We start from the raw sequence: 26,708 nt of genomic DNA, 5'->3' as shown, positions 1-26,708 counted from the left end.
GCCTCATATGTGTTTCTTGTAGACAACATATGGTAGGATTTTGGTTTCTGATCCACTCTGCTATTTGCTTCCGTTTTATGAGCGAGTTCATCCCATTCACATTCAGAGTTATAATCATCAGTTGTGCATTTGCTGACATTTTCGAATCCTCCCCTCTTCCTACCCCCTTTTTCCTTATACTTTTTCCTTTTAAATCAGTGGTTTGCTATTGAGCCGCTATCCCTTATCCCCTCCCTTGATTAACTTTCCTTTCTACCCCCTCCCTTATTTTTCCCACTCTTTTTGTTTTTAAAGGCCTTATGAATTCCCTCCCTCTTCTCCCCTCCCTTTTTTTGACCTCCCCACTCCCCTGCTCCCCTTAGTTTATCCCTTCTAACTTTCTCAGAAGGGTTAGATAAGAGTTTTATGTCCCAATGGATAGTATAGCTACTCTTCCCTCTCCCGGTTGATTACACTAAGAGTAAGGTTTGATTATTACCTCTTAATGCTCTCTTCCTCTCCTTCTTATAATAGTATTTGTCCCCTCTCCCTCCCATGCCCTCTTTGTGTGTAATAGAATATTATGGAATTATTTTTTAAAATAGTATGGATATTGTCTTAATATACCCTTAGGAATATGATGTTTTATTTGTTAATAGGTACCTGCTAATGATAAAACCATTTTAGAAGTTGTTGGATTGGAGCCCAATGAAAAATACATATTTGCTCTTGCTGGTTATTGCTCTGCTGGAACACTTGTTGGGCAAGGAATTGGAGAGACATCTAAGCCTGTTCTGATTTACATGCCACTTTCTACTATTACTATGCGCTTACATATGACTGAGGTAGGAAACCTTTGAAATACTGTTCCTTCCTCTACAGTTTTTCTTTTTCTAGTTTCTGATGAAAAAAAAAAAACACATAGCAGATAACCAAAGAAGTCAGTAGTTAACAAATATGTGCCAGTCACTCTGCTAAGCACTGGGGAAACAAGTATGGCAGGGAAAAGATAGTCTCCACCCTCAAGGAACTTAGAATCTAATGGGAAAGATAATATATAAGAAGAATCTGAAAAGGGGAAGAAAGTACCCATCATGGGAGCATGATGTAGAAGTCAGAGTAGTCCCAGAGTAGTGGAGCTAGGTGAGAAATGAAATGTCTGAGCTGAGTTCTTTCCTTAAATGGAACTTCTGGAGTATACATAGTTATGAGGAGATCATACAGGATGAAATTATTCCAATGATGAACTTCTTGGGCTATGATAGAGAAGATAGTCAGAGAAGTGGGTGACCAGATGGCTCAGTGGGCTCAGAGTCAAGAAGATCTGACTTCAAAACTAGTCTTTGATATTTACTAGTATGTGACCCTGGGCAAGTTACTGAATTCTGTTTGCCACAGTTTTCTAATCTGTACAATGAGCTAGAGAAAGAAACAGGAAACCATTTCAGTTTCTTTTGCCAAGGAAATCCCCAATAGTGTCATGAAGAATCAGGGATGACTGAAAATGGCTAAATAATAAGAGCTAACTGTGGTTTTGACACATTTGGAGACTGAGGCATTCTGAGGCCTATAAATCACCTTAGATTCACATCAGGGATTCTTGAGGGCTGTTTTTAGACAAGACAATGGCTCTACCTGTCTAGGTCAGTTGGCAGTCAAGTGCTGCTTATATAAACCAACTCTACTGGTTATTATATGATAACTTCATATCAGTGTAGTGGAGGTTATTGAAGAGCTTTGAATTTTTGTATACTTTGACCAAAGAAAATAAGTCATTATGAGATTTGGCTCTAGGAGGAGTCCTGCCCTCATAGCATCTGGCTATTTGGTCCTTCGTTTGCTGGACTGTGATTTTTATGTGTCTGCTTGGGAGAGACGTGCCATGTGTTCTGTGTACTCAGGAGGGCGTGGTCATCTGCGCTGTGGTCTGTGGGTGCTACTCAAAGCTAAAAGGAACCAGGATTTGGTCTTGCTTAAGCTGCCATAGGTTCCATTGGCCACAAAGGAAAATGTATTAAAGTTGAGTAAATTTTTAGATACTTTTCTGAGATACATTATCTTGGATCCTCCCCATGTAATAAAGGGATTAGAATGGCACAGGGAGGTGGATATGGGGGGAGGGGAGAGGATATAACAATTACTTCCAGTGCTAAACACAAGACATATTGTATCCTCTTCTTAGCTTTTCTCTCTATTTTTTACTCTGTTCAGTTCTATCTCTTTTATTGTATGAAAGCCCCCAAAGTGTCAGTCAGAGACAGGAAAGAATGAAGTATATTTCATACTTTTGGTTTGGGAAATAGGATTGTTTCTCTTGGAACAGATTGTTCATTATAACAATATTTATAATATATGCCATGTACTGCAGAGCAAGATGGAAATGAAATTAATTTGGCTCAGATGTGATCTTTGTTTTGCTTAGGAGGGTTTGAATATCTTTTCAGAGATTTCAGATTTCCATGTAATTTAAGAATGAAAGAGGTTCTAAAATGTGTTAGTCTCTCTTGCCAGCTGACATAGTTACCATGGCGTGTGGTGTTCTTCATTTTTTAACATAATATTTTATTTTTCCCCAACAACATGTAATAAGAATTTAAATCATACATTTTCCAAAAAATGGAGACCCAAATTCTCTCTCTCCTTCCTTTCCCTCTCCCCTCCATGAGATGGTAAGTAACTAGACCTCGCTTATTCATATGTGATCACACAAAACATATTTCTATTTTGGTCATGTTGTGAAAGAAGACTCATATAAAACAAAGAAATCAAAACTAAAGCAGCAAACTGAAATAATTCTACTGGAAATCAGGAATTGATAGTACTGATTCAAAGTTAGGTTGAATTATCTGTGCACATGTAGCAAATGAAAATATCAAAGTTCAAAAAGATGCCTTGTCTTATAGATTGCCTTTCAACTCGGTAAATATTCATTGGCCAAGAAAGCCTTTGCACCTGTTTGGGACTATTTTGTCGCTCCTCCTCCTCCAGAAAATCCATACATTTTTTCTTTAAGTAGCATGTTAACTGTCACACCATTCAGGTAATTGAAAAAAATATTTTTAAAATATAGATTTAGTTATTGGAGATACAGTTCTTTAGGATCAGACTGTTCAGTGGTTGATCATAATTTTAATGTTAATTATGTTTCTTAATGAGTATTATATTTGGCATGTAATATTATTACATATGGCAAAAAGTTATATTTATCTTAATGAAGAATATACATCCAAGGATATCCTTATCTTGTTAGAAACTTCACTATGAGAATGAGAAATAATGCGTAAAGTATAGAGAAGCATTACAAAGTCAAATGGGGACATCCATGTATAAAAATATCATGAAATATTAACAAGAATACTGAATGTGGCAGAAAATGCAGAATATGTGTCTGGGAGCCTTGAAGCTCATGGAAGGGGATGTAGAAGAGTGTTTAAGGGCTAGGGAGATTTGTGTTGAGGTAAGAAATGCCTAGAATATAGTAAGTACCTAATAAATGTGACTATTGATAGAGTGTTTTCAGGGAAATAGTAGGGAATGCAACTGAATTTATAGAACTTCAGAAATAGCAGAGAGAAAGATTGGAGATGATTGGCAGAATAGGGTCCTAGCAGATGTGGGAGGGGATAAGATCAGGAGTATAGACGTAGAGATTAATTTAGGAAGGAAGATGAGTCATTTTTTTTTTTTTTCAGAAACAGGGCAAACAAAAAGAGGGTGAGGTAAGGATAAAATTCAAATTCAGATCTGATCTTTATATTTTCAGTATAGTATTAGCTGACAAAAAATGAGAAGGGAGTCTTTGGGAGAGCAGAAGAAACTGGGAACTAAAAGGAGTCAAGAAAATTAATGAAAGGATTGTTGGGAAGTAACAAGGGCTATATTGAGTTTAGATGGTGTGACTTTGTAGTAGGCTCAGTCATACTGTGACATATGCCAATATGGCTGGCATTCTGGGATTAGTAACAGAGAAAATGGACAAGTTGGGGCTTGGGAAGGATAAAAGGTCAATAGGACAAAGACTTGCAGGCAGCAATGTACCACACACATACATCTGGGTAGAAGACAATTAAGCATTACTGGGTAAAATGGCCTAGAAGGAGAGAAAGCTGTCAAGAGAGTAGAAATAATTTCAGGGAAAAGGAATAGGGCCAGTGGGAGTGACAGACAGAGGGAGGAGCCAAAGGGCAAGAGATTATGGTCAGAGAGAAGTTTACAGCTCAAGGTTTTACAAGTGAGGCATTTACAGGAACAGCAAAATCTCAGGTGCTAAGATGTGGGTGGGTTGTGAAATGGGATGGAAATGGAAGTGCCTAGAATCACGAGCCTGGTGCAGTTGAAGATTCATCAACACAGATGACAGAATCATGAGAATGTCGTTAGGTGATGGGGTAGAGGGCAGAGGAGCTAGGGGCTGAAGACACTGAGGAAGTTGGAGAAGGATTAATGAATAAGTTGCTAACTGAGATCAGAATGGTAAAAGAAAATGGGCAGCATAAAGATGGCAAGATTAAGGAAGATGAGAGGGACTGAGTGAGAAACAATGATCTGGAAGCAGCAAGAGGTTATGCCCAGTTCTCTTCTTCTCCTAAGGCTTTAGGAAAAGGAATAAAAAAGGGAACAGATTTTGGACCAAATTCAACCCAAAATTGGACAGCTTATATGAAAAGTTCTCCACCTGTGGGCTGACAAATATGTAAAATTGACAGCTAATTTTTTCCCCAGCATGTCTCTTCAGTATAAATTTTGCTCTTTTTAATAACATTAAATTTATATTGAATGTGTAGGTTTACATAGTTGCCCATAAAACTTCCCACTAATTTCTACAAAGGATTTTGCCTATCTCTGGAGAGGGATATAGTGTTGACAGCCAAGTTTTTAGAAAGTGGAATAAGTACTGAGGGATGGGGAAGAATTTGTTCATGGGAGAGAGAGGCATCTCTAAATAGCATAGCCAAGTGGGCTGTGTGATTGCCCCCCACTACAGGCATTTTACACGCAACCTGGGCATCTTCTGGTAGACTCCCAGTGAGTATTTGCTAAAATCTGATTCTTGAGAGCCATCATTAAGCCAGTGTACACATTGGAGTAGGCTGTGTTTTACCATGCTGTCACCCCCCCTTGCTTTTTTGTGTTGTAGGTTACATCTGGAAACTTTGTCAGAGTCTTCATCAATCCTCTTATACTATTTCATCAGATGCATTTTCGTAATAAGTAATATTAATATCATAGAAAAAAAGCTCTACTGTGATACAATTAGGGGAGATGAGGTTTTCACTTGTCAACAGGTAAGTGGATTGAAATGATAGCAAAATGCCCCTAATGAGAAATGACTTTGAGTTTTTCCTTTCTTTATAATCGATCAAAGCCCCTTCTGGGACAGAAAGCTTTTAATCTATGAATCTCCAAGAATGATCAGGGACAAGGCTATTCTTCCATGTTTGCTGTACATGCAGGGCTTATGGGCTCAGGTTTTGGCATATAAGAAAATCAGTTTCCTAGAAGATATGGGAGAAAGCACTCTTCCTTCCATTCCTTTGGAGAGATGGAGGTACAATGATTTAGTGCAGTGATGGGCAAACTACGGCCAGCGAGCCAGATGCGGCCCCCTAAAATGTTCTATCTGGCTGCTGGACATTCTTCCTAATCTGACGAATACAATGAGTAGGATACAATACAATGAATCTTCGAAAGAGTTGCCTTAGAAACAGACTGACAGATGAGCATTTCCTTTCCTTTGGCCCCTCTTTAAAAAGTTTGCCCATCACTGGTCTGATATAGTGTCAGATTTTTTTGACTGTTGTCAAGACAGATTATGAAGAATAGCCAAGAAGCTGGTGGAATTAATGGAAAATTCTAAAAATAGGGGGAAAGGGATCTATTATGTTGACTTTTCCCTCCTATACTACATTTCTTTTTAAAAATTGTTATAAAGAATAACTCTTTTCTGTTATGAGAAATAACATTCCCTCTGTGGAATGGGGAGGAGGAAGGGAAAGTTTGTTGTTATTTAGTCATTTCCATTGTGTGCAACTCATCGTGGCCCCATTTGGGGCTTTCTTGGCAGAGATACTGGAGCTGTGTGCCATTTTCTCTCCAGTTTATTTTACAGATAAGAAAATGGAGGCAAATAGGGTTAAATGACTTGCCCAGGGTCACCCAGCTTGTAAATGTCTGAGGGCAGATTTGAACTCAGGTCTCACTGACTCATGGATATGTTGGATACAAATAAAAACCTACTAAAAGAAAAATAAATCAGCTTACTAGTACTGGCTTCTCAACAATCAAACAATATATTTTAAAAGTTAAAAATTTTAGCTGACCATGACCCTGAGATTTCTCTGTCTGGCTCTGGCTATGTCTCTGAATGTCCCTCTTTTATTTGTCCACCTAGGATAATCCTAAGTTTTATTGCAGTATGTTTCTTCTGGGGTTTAAACACCATCCACTGGAATTGCACTTTGTTTCTTCTTTTGGGCAGCTAAGTACAATGGATAGAGTGCCAGACTTGGAGTTAGGAAGACCTGAATTCAAATATAACTTCAGACATTTACAAGCTGTGTGACCCTGGGCAAGTTACTTAACCATGTTAGCCTCAGTTTCCTCATCTATAAAATAAGCTGTAGAAGGAAATGGAAAAACCACTCCAGCATCTTTTTGCCAAGAAAACCCCAAACAGGCTCACAAAGAATTGGATATGATTGAAACAACTGAACAATCTTCTTATCCTGTACCCTCCTTGAAAGTGAAAACCATTAAGGAATGGAATTAACTTGTTTTTATTTAACTAATTTAGGACAATGTAAGAATGTCCAGTTATCATTTTCTGAAAGTTTATGATACTCATACTGCCTCATTTATGTTTTCAAAAAACGACAACAAAAACAAAACAAAACAAAAAAAACAGTTAGCTGTTTGGGGGCCTTGAGGATGTATCCATCCTTGATGTTTATCTGTTTATCTTTCAATCTTGAAGCCTAAAGAAATGTTTATTGGTAAAGTAGATCTGAGATGGAGAATAAAATCTTATTCTTGTCTAGGTACGATATTCAGTTATTCCCAAGCCCTTTGGCAAGGTTTGGAATCTGCTAGTGAAGGTGGTAGAAAAGTTCCTTAGAAGTCATGTTTCTATGATGACTGGACACTGGCCTCTTGTTCTACAAAATGAGAAAAATTGGGCTTACAGGCTTCGGAGGTCCCATCCAGTTCTATATCTATGAGCTTGTGACTTTCAAACTATTTCAAACCATTATTATTTTTTTAATCTATAGAGGCAGTATGGTACAGTAGAAAAGGCCATGAGATAAGGCTCAAATCCTAGGTCTACTGCTGATTTCCAGGGTGAATTTGAGCAAATCTCTGGGCCTCAGTTTTATCATTCATAAAATCCATAAAAAAATACACTTGACTTTTGAGTTCCCAGTTCTAAATCTATGAGTTGGAAGAAATCGATTTTTCTTCTCAAATACAAAATGGAGACAACAAGCTTTTTAGAAAGTGGTTCTTGTTTCTGTAAGAGTACTCGAGGTCCTTATTTTTTTACATCTGACCCAGCAAGAAACATTCAAGATTATTTTAGAAATATGGTATACTTTTACTCATTGAGAAGGAAATTAGTGTTCTAGGAAACTGGAATTCAGTAGCTGCTCCAGATTTAGGTTTTCAAAAACAAAAGCTAAGGAGTTGCTAAGGTTCTAAGTTCTTTTCTTTCCCTTGGAGATGAGTCAATGAGGAAACAGATATTGCAACTGAGTAATAAAATCACTTTTTTCCTCTTTTTAAACAGGTTTTCAGACTACTTGAATGTCAGAGAATCCTTGTGGTAATTGAACTTAGTACCTACGTAAATAATTTTAGTTATTCCCTACAAGCTGTTGTTCACTGCTATGGTCTCCTGGCTCCTCTAATCTTTCACAATATTGTCCTGGTACCAATAATCCAGGTAAGATGATGGAGGATGTCTTTTTCTGGGAGGGAGGGAAAGGTAGCGGCTCCCTATAGGATGAAATTGGTCTAGAGTGAGAAGCAGGGTAATTGTTTAGGAGCTAAGGAAGAAAGAGACTTGCCCTTGGTCATACAACAAATGGATCAAGTCTAAATTGATTGCGGAGTTTTGAATTTCTCTCATGTGGTTTCCTCATACTTCAAAATTTGTACTTGTGTAAGCCTAGTTCAGACCCAGAGAGATTGGTTTCTACTATGAGCTACTATGAGGGTCTGGGTAAATCAAGGTTTGAGTCAAAGCAAAATATTTCTTGGTGTCCTCTACTGTACTTTGCTCTTCCTTATGAACTGGCACTTTTCCTGTCTGGCAAATAAAGAGTGCTGGTATAGGAGCTGGAGGACAGCCTGGACCAATTCAATATTCAAGATTGATTCCTGAGAGAAGAGACTATATTTAAGAGAGTGCTCCCCCTCCATATTGGTTGATCATATTATAAAATTTCAAGAGTTGGAAGAGATGATAGAGGTCATCAAGTCTAACCAATGCCTGAGCAAGAATCCCTTCTTCAACTCGCCCAGAGAATATTTAGCTCTGTTTCCTGCTTTTCAGTGATGAGGCACTCACTTTTTCTGCAAGTAATACATTCTACAATGGGCCATCTCTAACCACAGGGAAGATTTTTCTTATGTTGAGAGCCTAATCTGCCCCTTCTATTTGGAGCCCCCAACTTTGGTCCTCTGGGGTCAGGGAAAACAAGTTTACTACCTTAGGTAGGATTACAAGGAAACTAATTATGTCAAAATACAGACAATAGGTTAAGAACCCGAGTAGCCTGATAATAATGGCTACCTCTATGCCAGAAAGTTATCCGGGGCCACTCGCATTGGTGTGGTAGCTCAATGGGGCTAGGAGGATATTCCACTATACTGGAAGAACCCGAGGTTGACAATCTATGGCGATGGAGGCCTTCACAAGTCCTGCTGTGGGGTCTCTCAAGGACTTAAAACCAAGTCTACCGTCAGGGAGACGGTGGCCCAGCCTGGATGTCACGGGTGTCCTTGATATGAAGTAAAGCCCAGATTGAAATCCCAGCCACACTGTCCACCTCATGAGAGGGGCCAGCCAGTGAGACTCTCAAAAAGCTTGGCTCTTGTCTATCTGCTGCTGTGGCCGTTCCATTGCACGCCCTCACTGTGTTCACCTTCCTTGGTGCTCCAACTCCGAGATGGCCCGGGGCCCCAACCCCATTTACTGGGCTTACTGGAACCCTTAGTGATTCATACTCACTTGGTGCTTGCTTTTGGCAAGGGTAAAACTCAAAAGAAGCTACTCAGTGGAGAACTTTACTCCTGAAGGTAGCAAGGCGGCTCAGTGGATTGAGAGCCAGACCTACAGAGAGGAAGCCCTGGGTTCAAATTTGGCCTCAGACACTTCCTAGTTGTGTGACCCTGGGCAAATCTCACAACCCCCATTACCTAGCCCTTATTGCTCCTCTGCCTTAGAACTAGTACATAACATTGATTCTGAGATGGAAGGTAAGAATTAAAAACAAACAAAAAACGAAAACAATAACACTGTATAGGGCCATTTCCTTCAACTCCTTTAATGGGTTCAGTGGACTGAGAGTCAGGCGTAGGGACAGGAGGGCCTGGGTTCAATTCTGGACTTGGACATTTCCTAGCTGTGCGACCCTGGTAACTCGACCCCCATGTCCTGGCCTTTACCTCTCCTCTGCCTAGGAACCAAGACTCAGTATGGATTCTAAGATGGAAGGTGAGGGTTTTTAAAAAACAAAACCCTGTGATTTCCAATGAACATTGATGTAATGTCTTACATTTGCTGGCTTTATGATTGGCAGCTATTGCGTTTAACGTTTGTTAACAGATGATCTTTATATGTCTTTTTAACTACCAAGTTTTTGTTTTTCAGATCCTAATTAAGTGTTTGGTAATTTTGCAAGAAATCCCAGGTGTTACCTTTCCAAAGAGACAGATGGGGAATTTTGAGTCTACTCAGCATATGATTGCGTGCTCTGTTTATTACACGGCAAAGGTACTCATCTGGCTATATGACCCAGGGTCCAAGAATTGAAAACACATTGAGAGAGTGAGAAATCTTCTAGAAGGTGTCGTTAGATCCCACAATATTCCTCAAAGTATAACAAATGAGACTTCTTGTCATGAAATCATACTTAGCGGACTAAGTATGATTTCATGACAAGAATGCTTCTAACATTACAATCCAAGCTGACCTACTTTTAGATAAAATGAAAGTAAAAAACAAAACAAAGGGCAGAATGAAGATTCTTCTAAGAATCTACAGTTGATGATATGATACTTTTCCAAGTAAAACTTTCATGTTTTAAAAATAATAACTGCATGATATATAAGCTCTCAGGTTGATTTTTTGGAACTCCCAATCCTGAGAATATTTGCTTATATTCTCTGTGATTGATAATCTACTCATTTGTCCTTGTTGTAGATGGAAGTGGATGAAGAAACTGATCAGGGGATGCTGAATCAGGGCACTGAGACAGGGGCAATAGGCAGGGGTAAAAGAGAGGCTATCCATAAGCCCAGTTTTCATACTGAACAAGATCCTCCTTAGGTGGAGGCTTTTACTGAGGCCCAGAACCAGGTTTAGTTCATGGTTCAGTTTAACTCAGGGCAAGGAGATGTAACTTCTTGTAGAATCTCAAGAACTGAGACCTAGACAGTTCTAAGCCCATCTCATCTTATTTAGGATAAGCCAGATAGGAGACCTTTCAGAAGACTTGGACTGTTGGTTCTGAGCAAAGTGCCTGGCACATAATAAGCACTGAATATATACCTGTTGATTGATTAATTAATAGAACATTTGGTTAATTAATATAGTGTTTGGCCAGGAAAAAAATGTTGGCCTGTATAGAATTAGAAACTCACTTGATCTTCTTTTATAAGCAAGGACAACTCTTCTTTGGAAGTTAATTAACTTTAAAGGTGTCACTAAAGTGGGCAACTCTTCTGTTGTTTATGATTTATACGTTGATTATGATCTTGTCATTTGTGGTTAATGAAATTTTATGCATAGAGCAGTCATGTTTGTGTGTGTGTGTGTGTGAGAGAGAGAAACAGAGACAGAGTTAACCTCCGCTTCTCTTCAAAAATGTCATACTGTGCGATTACAGAAGAAGCAGCCCTGATGAATTCAAATAACACTATATAATGCCCCATATAATTCCTTAACCCCCGCTTCTCTTCAAAAATGTCATACAGTGCAATTACAGAAGAAGCAGCCCTGATGAATTCAAATAACACTATATAATGCCCCATATAATGGGAAAGAAAATCTGGTCCTGATAAAGCTTATGGTTTATATGTGCTGAAGTGTTAATTCTATGATCTATAATGAGAGGCAGCTTAGCATAATGAATGAAATACTGGACTTGGATTTAAGATGGTCTCAATTCAAACAATGCTTCTGACACTATATGTGAAACTATGGGAAAGACATTTAACTTCTCCTAAAATGAGGATGAAAATAGTTGTAAGCTCCTTGCAGGGCTGTTTTGAAGCTTAACTGAGATAATCACTTTAAGCACCTACTGTGTGCTCTGTGCCATACTAAGTCCTGGGGATAAGAAAAAAGGTAAAAGATGGTCCCTGCCCTTAAGGAGCTTACTAGATAATGTGTATAAAGTGCTTTAGAAATTTGAAAGCATTATGGAAAAGTCTGGGATTTTATGCTTTATGTGAGATTAGATCATCTTGACTTTGAGAAAGGTCTGGAACTTTCTACACTGTTTCTTTACTGCTTCTGAGATATCCTGGCAAATATCTAAGGCTAGAAAGTTTAGAAAAAGTGCCAAACTCCAGTGGTAAGGAGAATTTCCTCATTGATAGTTCTCCATCTCAGTGAAATTGCAGGTCTGAACAAAAAAAAGTGAATAAAAGGGAGAGAAGGAAGGATAACTCAGAATTTCACTATTCTGCAAAACTACAATTTTAAGGAAAATGTCAACAGCATCAAGGCCAACAAATCTATCTGTTTCTTGGGGAGAATATTTCTTTTTATTAAAAAAATTTTTTTAAACCCTTACCTTTAGTCTTAGAATCAATACTGTTTATTGGTTTCAAGGCAGAAGAGTGGTAAGGGCTAGGCAATGGGGGTGAAGTGACTTGCCCAAGGCCAATACAGCTAGGAAGTGTCTAAGGCTAAATTTGAACCTAGGACCTCTCAACTTCAGGACTGGCTCTCAATTCACTGAGCCACCTAGCTGCCCTCGGGGAGAATATTTCTAAAATGAAAAAGTAACATTTCTTGTCAAACTAATAGTTTTCCACCAGTTTCCTATCTCCTGCCTTCATTGTAGTCACTTTCTTCCCTCCCCTTTTCTTCCTTTTGCCTCTCCCACAGAAAGAAGAGAGCTATTTCTAGAGTCTAGTACTCTTACCTAACCTTCCAGTAAAACATTTTTTTCAGCTTTTTGGTGTCCTGAACTGTAATATTGAAAATTAATATTATGCCAAATATAATATGCTAAATGTAATATTTAGAAATTGGTTTGGAAATATAATATTAGTTAATAAAATTTTGTGGTCAGCATTTATAAAATAATTAACCCTTAAGTCATGAGGATGATAGTAGCTTTTAACAATTTAATTTTAATATAAATATAGTCTAAGAAAGAAATAAGGAGGGAAGGAAAAAGAAAAATATTTCCTAGCCTACCACTCTAATCTTACTAGCCCACGAGTGCCTTCCACCCAAGCCACCAAGGCCAAATCACAGAAAGACCCCCAGCCAAAGACCTCCAGAGAAGCACCTGATCTCCTTTACAGTCTCATTTTTTTATAGTCCTCTTTTTCCACATCCACTTCCTTTGCTAGGCCTTTTAACCTGTGATCTGTTTGGAGTGTTCCAGCCACCCTAATGGGCTGGCTCAAATGAGCAGAAAGTTCACAACTCTGGAAGGAAAGGGGTTCCCTTTACACAGAACCCTCTGAGCTATCTTGTGAAATCTTTTGGACCCCTAGGTGGCACAGTAGAGTACGGGGCCTGGGGTAGGATGCTTATCTTTCCAAGTTCAAATTCAGCCTCAGACACACATTAGTGGTGTGACTTTGGGCAAATCACTGAGGTTTGCCTCAGTTTCCTCATCTGTAAAAGGACCTTGCAGGGTTGTTGGGAGGGCAAATGAAATAATAATTGTTAAGTGCTTAGCATAGTGCCTGGAACATAGTAGATGCTTATAAATGGTAGCTATCACTATGTTCAGTCTTATTATTAACCCAGTATCTACATAGTAGGCATTATATAACTGTCAGCAGTTGTTACTGCTGTTATTGTTATGTGCAAAAAACACATACAGAAGAATCTAGTTATATTGTGTCAACCTGAAAAACCTACCAGAGTAGTTAAAGCACATCGTTAATGAGGACAAGGGAGACAGTGTGCTTATGACACCACTTTGGGACTGAGAACACTGTCTCTAGGAAAGACACCAACAAAGGGAATTTCTACTGAATTAAAGAACTTGAAGTTATAGTTATAGTTTAGGGAGTATAATCAAGGAGGAACAACTGACTGGTTACAGAGGCTTGGGAAAGAGGATGTAACCAGAGGCTAGAATACCTGAGAGTGACTTAGAAACAGTAAGAGAAACTAAGAAGACAAAAAGAGTCCTTAAGATTTGATTCTAGAGTGATCAAGGAGTGGTTGAGGGCTTATGGCTCAGTCTGGGACAAGGGTCAATCTGGGGTTTCCTAAAATGAGGTTGTCAATTGAAATACAATGACTTAACAATTCTATGGTTTATTTGTTTCATAATAAGCTCATGATTCACAATCTAGACTCAGATACACCTGAAGATGTCCTTCCATCACAGTTTGATGTGGATTAGAAGGAAGAGAATTCATATTCTGGGTGGATCCCAGTGACAGAAAAACTCTTTTTCTTCTGTTTCTGGTGTTTCCATCAGCACCTCAGAGATATCCTCTTTGGGCACTTTGCTTAGCACAATTTATAATAGACAATCATTCCTGTTCAGTGAGGAAATGAGTCTGATGGAGGGGTTTTAGGGTAAGGTCTATGGCAGACTAGGTATCCGTTTTCTTCTTTGTGGCCAGGAATGACTTTTCCACTGAGACACAAAGTAGAATTAGGCAGAACAAAACATTTCTAGTCTAGTTCCCTTTCCTACTGATTTATAAATCTTTACTAAAACATCTGCCCCCCAAAGTTTACAGGGGCAGCTACGTAGCTCAGTGGATAGAGAGCCAAGTCTAGAGGTAGGACGTCCTGGGTTCAGATGTGGCCTCAGACACTTCCTAGCTATGTGACCCAAGTCACTTAGCTCCCTTTGCCTAACCCTTACAGTCTTTGGCCTTGGAAGCAATACACAGTATAGATTCTAAGATGGAAAATAAAGGTTTAAAAAAACAAGATTAATAAGCAGCTAGATGGCATGATGGCAAGAGCACTGGCCTCTGAGTCAAGAAGATCTTAATTTAATCCTGCAACAGGCACTCAACAATTTTGTGACCCTAATCCCTAGGGTTCCAAACTCTCTCCAATTCCCTTACCTATAAAATGGGGATAATCCTCTTAAGTCTCAGGTTGTTGTAGGATCAAATGAGATAAAGAATGGAAATAAAGCACTTTACATACCTTAAGACACCAAATAGATAAGACCCATATGAGAGTTAGTAGTAGTAAAAGGCACTCATTTTTGGCATAATCAAATCAGAAAAGGAAGTTTCTTGCCCAAGGACATAAAAAAATCCAGTGAGATTCCATTCTATAAAGTCATGCAGATTAATTTTCACTGGTAGCTAGCAAATATAATCAGAAACTGAATTCTCCAAGAACTTTTATTTATCAGTAAACCAGATACTTAAAAAAACAAAAAACAAAACAATCTTAACTTCTGTCTTGGAATAGGTACTAAGTATTGGTTCTAAGGCAGAAGATCCAGTAAGGGATTTAAGTAACTTGCCCAGGGTCATACAGCCAAGAAGTGTCTGAGGTCAAAATTTGAACTTGGGTCCTTCCAACTCCAGACCTGGCCCTCTAGCTCTATCTAAGTGATACCGAACCACCTAGCTGCCAGAATGCTGATATTTTTTTAAAGTGTCATCACTATATGCCATTAGGCTAAAATACTTCCAAAATTCATGGATCTTCTAAAGTTTTGAAAAAGAAAATGATGCATGTTACTTGAACATACCCAGATGCATCCCTCAAAAGTAATTAATAGTGTTTTGTTTTTTTTTTTGGTTGTTTTTTGTTTTTTAGGTGTTACGTTCATGGAAGGAATTGGACCTTGCTGTGATTATTATAAATTTGGGGAAAAAGTTGCTGGACACCTCACAAGGGTTATTTTCAAATGTCACTAAAGCTGCCTTTAGTGATGATGATCAAGATGACTTGTCAGAGGAGGTAAGATTTCTTTAGCATGGAACAGTAGAAATTGCTCTGGGTTTGAGTCAGAGGATGACTGCAGATTGAATCTTGGCTTTGCTACTTGTTATCAGTATGATTTGGGGCAAATCACTTCATTTCCCTGAGCCTCAGTTCCCTCACCTCTAAAATGAGGAAGGCAGGTCTAGATGGTTTCTGAGTTCTCTCTCTAGACCTCTGATCTTGTCATTTCTCTGAGCCTCAATTTCCTCATTTTGTAAAATGAAGGTGTTTGATTAGATGGCCTTCCAAAGTCCCTTCTAGCTCTTGATCTGGGATCCAGTTACTCTTTTATATTAAGTAGGGTGGAGAATTTCATCCTGCCATTCCTGTATCAGCTGGGAGATTGAAGGAGATGCCCTCAAGGTGATTACTTCCAGCTTCTGGGTACTATAGTTCCTGGGAAATCACAGAGAATAGTGCCAGCAGACCTGTTAGAAATTACCTTGGGCATAATCATTTTCACTCTGTATTACTGAAACTCAGTTTCGACACTTCAGTGTTTTCTGAAAGATCTGGTAGAGATCTGATTCTTATAATGTATTTCTGACAATTCCCCCCAAATTGACCCAAACTTTCATTTTTTTTCTTCCTTTTTCCCCAAAACATTTAGCTGTTAAATCATTCAAGTTTGCATACTTAAAAACAAAACAAAACACCCTATAGCTTCTTTAAGCAAAGCTTGTTTTCCAGCAAGACTAGCGGGGCTTTATTGGCTCACTCTTAAAAAGCTCGGTGGCTTCCTCAAGCCATCTGACAGGGTGGAATCAAGATGGCGACTTAGGAGCAAGGAGAGGCAAGTCCTCCGCGACTCTCCTTCCCCACAAACAAACAAACAAAAAAACTTCAAAAAAGACAGAATCCAAACCCAACCACTAGAGGGAGCCCCGGGGCTCTCCGACCTGATACAACTTGAAAGGTCCACAGAGAAAGTTGAATTCTTGGGTATAAGGGAAAGACCCAACACCCCTCCCCCAGCTACTGTGCCGGGACCTGCCCTAGGACTTGGGCTGTCTGTGGGATGCCGGGGCGAAGGCTGCCACCTCCACGGGGTACCTTGGTACCACCACGTGAAGCTCAGGGCTCTGATTGGGGCTGGCAGGGGGGCGGGGAGTGGGGTGGGGGAGGGGTGCGTGCGTGCGTGCGTGCGTGCGTGCGTGCGTGCGTGTGTGTGTGTGTGTGTGTGACCTACCTTCAGCCCTTGAGGCAGCTGCAGAAGATTTGGCCTCAGCAAGCACATATCCCACAAGGAGGGGGAAAGAAGAAAAATGAGAGTTAACAACAGAAAAAAAAAAAGGAAATGATGATTGAAAGCTTCTCTTCAGATAAAGAACAAAGAACTGATGGAATGGAGGAGGACCTAGGAACATCAAGAAAACCCTCAAAAAATCCAGTGAATTGGACTCAAGTAATCTGAGGGTTTCTGTTAAGAAAAAAGTTGTAATGATGAATGAAACTCTGCAGCATTCTCATTACCTTTGATGTTGGTGTTCTTCCTGTACAAAGTATATATTTAGTTGATATGGAGAACCACTACTAACTAGTCAAACCTGATCACATGAGCCAGGCCCAGCAATGGGAGGTCCTGGGTTCAAATTTGACCTCAGACACTTCCTAGCTCTGTGATTCTGGACGAGTCACTTAACCCCCATTGCCTAGCCCTTACGGCTGTCCTGCCTTGGAACTGATACATTCTAAGACAGACGGTAAAGGGTTTAAAAAAAAAAAAGCTGATCCAATAATTGAAAAGTTGGTTACTTAGTCTAGAATCAGTTGTCAAAAGCACACAATAATTTTTAATGCAGATTAATTGGCGGTCCATTTTTTGGCAAAGTGTTTGGAAGATAACCAATGCATATATTTGAATTTTTAAAATTTTATTTCTCTGCATCAGCTTCCTTTATGGATAATTGGATAAAATCAAATAGTTTGAAAAGATAGGAAAACTAAAGTGCTTTCTGTTTTGATTCGTAAGAAGGTATTTATGAACAGGACTGGAAATTAGAAAACGAAAAGAAAAAACCAAGAACTCTTCATTTCTCAACTTACACAAACCAGTATTCATTTAGGCTGTTTCTATTAGTTGTGTTGTCAATTAAAGAAGAAACTGAAAATTAGAAGTGTGAGCTCTCACACTCATTTTTCCAAATATAAATCACTTATTAATGTCTGGCAATCATGTTCAAAATTCTATTTCTGATTTTGTTAGGGTTAAGAAAAAAATATTTGAAGATGTAAGCTTTTAATCACTCTTATAATTTATTATTATTAGTTATTTTAAAAAGCATTTTACTGCAAGGGCACCACCAAACTTTTAAGTTGGAGAGTTCCTTCATTGCTAAAAGTTGGCAAACCAATGAGCTAAGCGGTGTACATTATAGTAGACACATAAACATGTGTTGGTCCCTTATTGGGTTGAATGTTTATGACAACTCAAATTATTCGTATTTGACTAGACACTCACCACCACTTAGTGATATCATGAAACCAAGGTTTCTCTCTCTACATTAAAATTTACAACTAATTTATATTATCTACACTATGAATAATGGTATATAAACATTGGAAGGCTTAAGTATTATCTCTGCCCCTTTTTCTAAATTATTTTCACATTTGAATTACAGGATATTTACTCCTGTGGTATTCTTTTTTTCTGATTTTTTAAAAATTCAAATATTTTATTTTTTAAATTACATGTAATAACAATTTTCAACATACATTTTCCTAAATCATAAGATCCAAACCATCTCCCTCCCTGCCTTCTCTCCCCCCCACCCCCCCAACTTGGAGATGGTAAGCAATTTGATCTGGACCATACATGCATTATCATGAAAACCCACTTCAATATTGGTCATCATTGTAAGAGTACATTCATACAAAACCAAAACCCCCAAATAAAACTGTAAATACACTGCTTTGAAAGATAGTATGCTTTGATCTGCTTCTATCCAACTCCAACAGCTCTTTCTCTGGAGGTGGATAATGTTCCCCATCATAAATCCATCAGAATTGTCCCAGATCATTGCATTACCTGATTCTCCTGATTCTACTTATTTCTCCCTGCATCAATTCCTGTAGATCTCTCTAGCTTTTTCTGAAATCATCTTGCTTACCATTTCTTAAAGCACAATAGTATTCCATCACCAACATGTACTACAGTTTGTTCAGCCATTCCTCAACTGATGGGCATTCCCTCCTTTTCCAATTCTTTACCACCACAAAAAGAGCTTATGATCTCTTTGGGATACAGACATAATAGTGGTATTGCAGGATCAAAGGGTATACTCAATTTTATGGCCCTTTGGGCATAGTTACAAATTGCCCTCCAAAATAGATCAGTTCACAACTCCACCAACACTCAATTAGTATCCCCTCCAAAATTGATCACTTTCCTTTACAGTCATCTTGGCCAATCTGATAGGTGTGAGGCGGTACCTCAGCACTGTTTTAATTTCCATTTCTCTAATCAAGAGTGATTTGAAACATTTTTTCATATGATCATTGATAGCTTTGATTTCTTCATCTGAAAATTGCTTGTTCATATCCTTTGATCATTTGTCAATTGGGGAATAACTTATATTCTTATAAATTTGACTGTTTTCTATAGATTTGAGAAAGTAGACCTTTATCAGATAGATTTGTTATACATTTTTTGCCAGTTTGTTGTTTGCCTTCTAATGTTGATTACACTGGTTTTATTTGCATGAAAGTTTTTAATTTAATATAATCAAAATTATTCATTTTACATCTTATAATGCTTTCTATCTTTCATTTGGGCACAAATTCTTCTTCTTCATAGATCTGACAGGTAAACTATTCTCTTTTCTTCTAATTTACTTATGGTATTCCTCTTTATATCTAAATCTTGACCTTATCTTGGTGTGCGTGTGTGTTTCTGGTGCTATTCTTCCTATGTATTTCCATTACCTTTTAAACTCTGGCTTATAATATTGAGATGTCTTTCACCTTCTCCTCTCTTCACATTTTCATTTTAAAGGCCTCTTGATCTGATCAGAAAGCCCCAAATTAGACCCAAGGTTTTGATCCTGCTATCAGACACTCATTGGACTGGAGAATATGACTCTTTGCCTCCAGGGGATCCATAACTTATTGAGACGAGAGCATTCCAAAGCCAAAAGACCCAGCCCTGTAGTAGAGAGTAGAAGGTCGAACACCTAATTGAGACCAACAGATTCCATGGAGCTTCTCTCCTTTATACTGTCCATTCTGGTCCCCCCAGCCTGATCTTTTAGTGAAAAGAGCATTACATTTGGAGTTGAAGAACATGGGTTCAAATTTCAGACTTGCTATTTACCACCTCTGTGATCCTGGACAAGTCATTTAACAGCTTTTAGACTCAGTTTCCTCTTTTATAAAATGAAGGGGTTGTCCTGGATGACCTAGGAGGTCTTTTTCGACTTTAGATCTATAATTTTATAAAAGATGTTTACATCTCCCCAGAAGGTACTTAGTGGAGTTTCCTAAAATGGAAAAGCTAGGAGTCAGGTTGTTGCTGTGGGAATGTTCTATCCACTCCTGAAGTGCCAGGTATGATTTTATTTTGTTAAGCCTTCTAAATTTTTGTTTTATTTCTCAAATGCAAAAACCTGATTTTGAAGATATTTTCTCTGGTTTGGAGGAAATGTTTGGCATAGAATGTGACTAATGATTTCTGATTGGTATGCTCCTAGACCTACTCGACTAAGAAAGTCAAGAGAGTCAAGGGACAAATTGCCATACTGGACAAAATCAGTGAACAGCTCAACATCATGGAAACTCAACTACTCAAACTGACGAAACAAAGTAAGGAGCTTTACTGTATTCTTTTTCTATTTGGGAATCCTCTTATCACATAGGTCGATGAGGACTAGATGGGAAGGGCAGTGGAACACTGGGACTGGACATAAGGGATTTATTTCAACAGGAACTGAAGAAGTTGAATTTTAGGTCAGTGTGCTGTTCTCATTTGAAATAGGCTCAGCCCTGAATATATGGACGAGGACATTTCCTAACATTTTTTTTAACCCTTACCTTTTTTCTTAAAACCTATATAGTTTGTATCAGTTCCATGATAGAAGAGTGAAAAGAGCTAGGCATCAGAGGACCTGAGTTCAAATGTGGTCTCAGTTATTTTCTAGCCATGTAACTCTGGGCAAGTCACTTAACCTTAATTCTCTAGTCCTTCCTAGATCCTCTGCCTTAGAATTGATACTTAGTACTCATCTAAGACAGAAGGCAAGGGTTTAAAAAAAAGAAAAAGAATCGGGTTCATAATAAAGAAGTATAAAACAAATAAACATAAAACACTTTCAAAACAAAGGTATTAAATGAAATGTATTTTTGGACACACCAATGAGGAATCTGTGTTGGTTAATTGTGAATATTTTTTATAGATTTGATTTTTCTTTTTCCTATCCCCAGTGGAGATGGTAAAGTGTGTGTGTGTGTGTGTGTGTGTGTGTGTGTGAGAGAGAGAGAGAGAGAGAGAGAGAGAGAGAGAGAGAGAGAGAGAGAGAGAGAGAGATAATAATTGTTAATTGAGAAAGAGAACATTAAAAAAATTAATTACCTTTTAGAAATATGAGTTAATCACAGTAGCAATGTAAATAAAATAGGAATTCTAATTAGGTACAATAAAGCCTTGTTTCTTCCCTCCTCTAGAATTTTAGTGTCTGACATTTATTTAGATAGCCCTTTAAAGTATATAAAGTTCTTTACACAATCATGTGTTAGGTGCCACAAATAAATATGGAGAAACTGAAGAACAGAGAGAGTAAGAATTTGTTAGGAATTGCTCAGCAAGTAAATATTAGATCTATGACTTGACCCCAGCTTCTCCTGACTCTGAGGTTTAGCATTCTATCCTCTTGGTCAGACTGTCCCTCCTCATGTTAAAATTTATATTAATGATACCATTATAGTTTGGGGGGTCCTAAATCTTAACTTGAGTTATATTCAGCAGGGAAAGTATTTCCTCCACAAAATTTCATTTAACATAATTGGAGATTCTCCACTGGCCTGAAAATAATACACTTTAATAACTAAAAGCTCACTGGGTTCTCTTTGTCCTGAAAATTCTCCTGAAATAAAATTATACTTTAAAATACATTATGTGGAATGAAAATATCTGAGCTTTCCTTCTTCATTATCCCAAGAAATAATTTATTCATCTTTGTTTTCATATTACTTAGATGTTCAACTTCATGTTTGTTTGTATTTTAAAATTTAGGTCCCATGTATGAGCTCTCAGGAACAGAAGATCCCTTTTTCCTCTACCCAATAATTCTAACTTGGAGTCTCAAAACTGCGATGAGGGAAGGTAAATGCCTTTTGGTTCCTTCTGATTTACTTTGGAAGCTCAACATTCCAGCTGAACATTTACACATTGGGAGCAGGATTTGCCGTTGGTTTCATTAGACAGAAGGGACACTGGCCAACACACACCAGTTGCAAAAGCTTAGGGGACCTTTGTGGAACCCCACGTTTTGATAATGAATTTTGTTATTAAGTAACTGGACACAATATTTTTCTCCAATATTCAGTCTTCTCAATGCTTAATTTTTACTTGGGGCAGATAAGTGACTCAGTGAATAGAGAGCCAGTTTTGGAGATGAGAAGTCCTGAGTTCAAATCTGGCCTCAGACACTTCTTAGGTCAAGTCACTTAACTCAAAATGCCTAGTGCTTTCTGCTCTTCTGCTTTGGAAATGATGCTTAGTATAAATTCTAACAGAAGGTATGGGCTTGAAAAAAAAGAATTAGGTTAAGTGACTTGCCCAGTGTCACACAACTAGGAGGTGTCTGAGGCCAGATTTAAACCCAGGACCTCCCAACTCCAGACCTCACACTCTTTCCACTCTTGCTACCTTAGCTGCATTCCCCCACCAAGTCCGTACCATCGCTATAATGACATGTCAATTTCTATTCCTTATTCAGTAATGAAATTCAAGAGTAAACCTCGTTTTCTGGAATTCTTTGTTCAAGTTATGACAAAATGTCTTACTGAAGAGAAATTTCACTATGTGGTGGAATTGGCATTTTCTGTTCAAAGCTTCCTAAAAAGGTACGTGTAATGTCAATAGTGAGAAATCTAACCCTTTGATTTTTCTAGTGGAACGTAATAATAGATCTTTCTAACTAATGTTTGATCACCAAAGCAAAGAAATCCTTCTCCCAAACAAGATGTTGAGGCCATGGATGATTCAAGGATTCTTTTTTCCTTTTTTCCCCCTATTATCAGTAAACATTTTATTAAATTCCTAATAAGTGTGAGGTACTCTGTTAATATATTATGTGTTACATCATGTACTCTAACACAATATAATGCATAAGTTTTTTTTAACAAACACCTCTTTTATTCTTTCTTTAGTAGTGAAAAATCTCCTTTTTTATAGTCAACTGAATTTGCATTATTAGTGGGGTAATAGCTGAATGGTCTATTAATTTCTGGTGAAATTTCTTGTATAAATTAAATGATTGGATGGATCATCCAATTCTAACTAAATTTCTTATGTAATATGAGCGATCAGAAATACTTTGGGAGCAATTGTTTGTGAATACATCTATAGGACATGTAGTTTTCCTAACAACTGCTGAGGCCATGACTGACATTTTATTTCTAAATTAGGAGAAATGGCACTTTGCTTGGAGCAAAGAGATCTCCAGTTCTTCAAAATCTTCCAGCTACTGAAGAACCAAAGAAGTACAAGGCAGCTGCCATGGAGATTCAAAAAGTAAATATCACTCTGGTTTCTCAATTTAAAAATATTTTATTTCATTTTTTATCAATTACATATAATAAATTTTCACATAAGTTTTCCAAAGTTATGTGATCTAAACTGTTTCCTTCCCTCCCCTCTTCAAAGGGTATTTCTTCATCTGAAAACTGCTTATTCATATCCTTTGACCATTTTTCAATTGGGAAATGACTTGTATTCTTATAAATTTGACTTTGTTTCCTATAGAGTTGAGAAATTGGACTTTTATCAGATAGATTTGTTACTTTTTTTGTCAAGTTTGTTGTTTATCTTTTGACTTTGGTTGCATTGGTTTTGTTTATACAAAGCCTTTTTAATTTAATATAATCAAGATTATTCATTTTACATCTTGTAATGTTCTCTGTTTCTTATTTGGTCACAAATCCTCCTTTTTCCATAGATCTGCCAGGAAAACCATTCTATGTTCCCCTAATATATATTTTTTTATTTTATTTTATTTTATTTATTTATTTTTGGTGGAAGAGAGGTAAAGGGTGGGCAATAGGGGTCAAGTGACTTGCCCAGGGTCACACAGCTGGGAAGTGTCTGAGGCCAGATTTGAACCTAGGACCTCCTGTCTCTAGGCCTGAATCTCAATCCACTGAGCTACCCAGCTGCCCCCCTAATATATTTATAATATCACCCTTTATGTCTAAATAATATCCTCCTTTTGACCTTATCTTGATAGAGGGTGTGAGATATTGATCTATACCTAATTTTTTCCATCCCATTTTCCAATTTTCCCAGCAGTTTTTGTCAAATAGTGAGTTGTACCAAAAGTTGGAATCTTTGGTTTTGTTGAACACTAGATTGCTTAGGTCACTTACCCCTAATCTATTCCACTGATCCACCATTCTGTTTCTTAGCCAGTACTAGATTGTTTTGATGAATACTGCTTTATAGTACAGTTTGAGATCTGGTACTGAGAGGCCACAATCCTTCACTTTTTTTTCCCCATATTCTTGATCTTGTGTTCTTCCAGATGAATTTTGTTGTTATTTTTTCTAGTTCTACAAAATTGTTTTTTTTTTGTAGTTTGATTGGTATGGCACTGAATAATTTAATTTAGATAGAATTGTTATTTTTATTATATTAGCTCAGCCTGGTCATGAGCGATTAATATTTTCCCAAATGTTTAGATCTAACTTTGTGTGTGTGTAAAAAGAGTTTTGTAATTGTGTTCATGTAATTCCTGTGTTTATCTTTGCAAATAGATTCCCAGGTATTTTATGTTGTGTAGAGTGATTTTAACAGGAATTTCTCTAACTCTTGCTGCTGGACTTTGTTGGAAATAGATAGAAATACTGATGATTTATGTGGGTTTATTTTTATTCTGCAACTTTGCTAAAGTTATTTATTATTTCAACTAGTTTTTAAAATGATTCTTTGGGATTAAGTATACCATCATATCATCCATAAAGAGTGATAGTTTAGTTTCCTCATTGCCTAACTCCTTCAATTTCTTTTTCTTCTTTTATTGCTAAAGCTAACATTTCTAGTACAATATCAAAAAATTGACTTCTGGTTTTTAAAGAAGTAAATAAAACCTGGGCAACAATTCTCTCATTCATTTAGCCCTAAGAGCAGTTCATGGATACAATGGGGAAAACCCAAAGATGTTTCTATCATGAATCTTGTTTTTGACAATAAAATAGAGCAACGTCAAAAGAGGAGAGGTGGTACAGCTATTTAAATTCACAAGAGGCATGTACAGTTTAAAAAATGGGCTTTTGGGGTCAGCTGGTTAGCTCAGTGGATTGAGAGCCAGACCTAGAGACAGGAGGTCCTAGGTTCAAATCTGGCCTCAGACACTTCCCAGCTGTGTGACCCTGGGCAACTCACTTGACCCCCATTGCCTACCCTTACCACTCTTCTGCCTTGGAGCCAATACACAGTATTTACTCCAAGATGGAAGGTAAGGGTTTAAAAAAAAAGTGGGCTTTCAAATTTAAAGTATTAATTTAATATAATAATGTATATTTTATAATATATAATAGAATAAATATATTATATACAATAACATATTAATATAAAATATAACAATAACAATATATTATGCACTGTTATATATTATATATAATATAATAAAACATAATAAATAATACAAATTTAAATTAAAAATAGGTTTTCCCCATTTAAAATGATGCTTCTCCAACTAGTGGATGTATAACATTATCACCATATACCATATATATATATGCATATATATATGTTTCTTTCATTGATTTGTTAAATAAACTAAGTTCTGAATTCCCTTCCTTCCTTCCTTTCCTTCCTTTCTTTTCCTTTTCCTTTTTCTTTCTCTCTTCTTTCCTTCCTTCCTTCCTTCCTTCCTTCCTTCCTTCCTTCCTTCCTTCCTTCCTTCCTTCCGTCTCTCTCTTTCCCCCTCCCTCCCTCTATCTCCTCCTCCTTCTTCTCTTCCATTTTGATTTAGTCATCATTAATAAAAGTGACCCTCCCGCAGCAGGTACTATGACCTCATCACATACATTAGCAAGGACAAATCACTTTTACCCCAACCTTCATCCCCTATTCAACATATGAAGATGCTCTAGGAATCCACCAAGTTTTCTGACTCTCAGAAAACTGACTCTCTCCTTGTCCTTTTGTGATTCCTCTCCTTATTTTTAGGCATTGGTAGGTGATTTATTCCATTCAATTACAGCCTGGTTCTATCTGGTCTAATTCCTTTTAAATTTCATTTGAATTTGGTTACTGAGACAATTATACATGGTTCTTTATATATAATATATATCTATATTTTGAGGGCTCACATCCATGTTTGATCTGGGGATGAAACTGTCTATCAAAAGAGATGGATAAACTCACATATTGTCCAGCTTATTATTATTAATTATTAATACAGAGAGAGGCATATGATAGAGTTATGTGCTTTCCAACAGTATTAGCAGACCCAGAACACAGTCTGAGTGGAGGCCAGAGAGATTCCCTATGGATCGAGATGCTCTTGTGTGTGAAGGATGTTGTACTGGTTCCATCTAGCCTTATCACTTTACTAATTCCATGCCACTTTTGTACAGCTCTAATAATTAGGAAGTTGTCTTTGTATTGAACTGAAATCTGCCCTTCTCTAGTTTTCTTCTATTATTCCTTGGTCTACCCTCTGATGCAAAGCAATGAAAGTCTAATCCCTCTTCCCTACTGAAACAATTCAAATTTTTGCCAAATAGTGAATTCTGGGAATTACTTTTGATATCAATCTCCATTTTGCTCTTTAATAAAAGTAGTGGATCATAGAAGCCTCTGATATGTTAACTTTAAAAATTTGCCCAAGTTAGGGGGGTTTGGGAGAGAGGGAAAGAACATGAAACATGTAACTAGGGTAAAATATTCAAAATAAAAATTAAAAAAGTATGCCAAAGCTACTCTATTGAAAGTTTGTTTGGTCTGTAACATAATTGGCTGTTTTTTTTTTCTCTTCCAAGACTACAGATTTAACTCTTGGGAAGACAAAATCAAAGAAAAAAGGTGCTCTGCAAGAGTATTTTTCCAAGCATCTCTCACTTTCTGAATTGCCAGATTTGGAAAAGTATGTACTCTTCCTTGAAATTTGTTTTTTTTTTTTTTTTT

At 37.5% G+C, this 26,708-nt stretch overlaps 1 protein-coding gene across 1 annotated transcript in view; it reads left to right on the top strand.

Annotated features, from left to right (window-relative positions):
- CFAP54 (cilia and flagella associated protein 54) overlaps positions 1 to 26,708 on the top strand; it is a 376,749-nt gene that overhangs the window by 89,484 nt on the left and 260,557 nt on the right. The window contains exons 22-32 of the mRNA XM_044679160.1: positions 639 to 824; positions 2,883 to 3,019; positions 5,117 to 5,264; positions 7,763 to 7,918; positions 9,851 to 9,973; positions 15,197 to 15,340; positions 20,053 to 20,164; positions 21,591 to 21,680; positions 22,297 to 22,423; positions 22,988 to 23,093; positions 26,564 to 26,667. Of these exons, the coding sequence (XP_044535095.1) occupies positions 639 to 824; positions 2,883 to 3,019; positions 5,117 to 5,264; positions 7,763 to 7,918; positions 9,851 to 9,973; positions 15,197 to 15,340; positions 20,053 to 20,164; positions 21,591 to 21,680; positions 22,297 to 22,423; positions 22,988 to 23,093; positions 26,564 to 26,667 (1,433 nt within the window). The remainder of the gene's footprint in view (positions 1 to 638; positions 825 to 2,882; positions 3,020 to 5,116; positions 5,265 to 7,762; positions 7,919 to 9,850; positions 9,974 to 15,196; positions 15,341 to 20,052; positions 20,165 to 21,590; positions 21,681 to 22,296; positions 22,424 to 22,987; positions 23,094 to 26,563; positions 26,668 to 26,708) is intronic.

This window comes from Gracilinanus agilis, chromosome 5 (assembly GCF_016433145.1).
Source record: "Gracilinanus agilis isolate LMUSP501 chromosome 5, AgileGrace, whole genome shotgun sequence".
NCBI lineage: Eukaryota > Metazoa > Chordata > Mammalia > Didelphimorphia > Didelphidae > Gracilinanus > Gracilinanus agilis.
The sequence above is the reverse complement of the archived record's forward strand: the minus strand, read 5'-3'. Positions and strand labels throughout refer to the sequence as shown.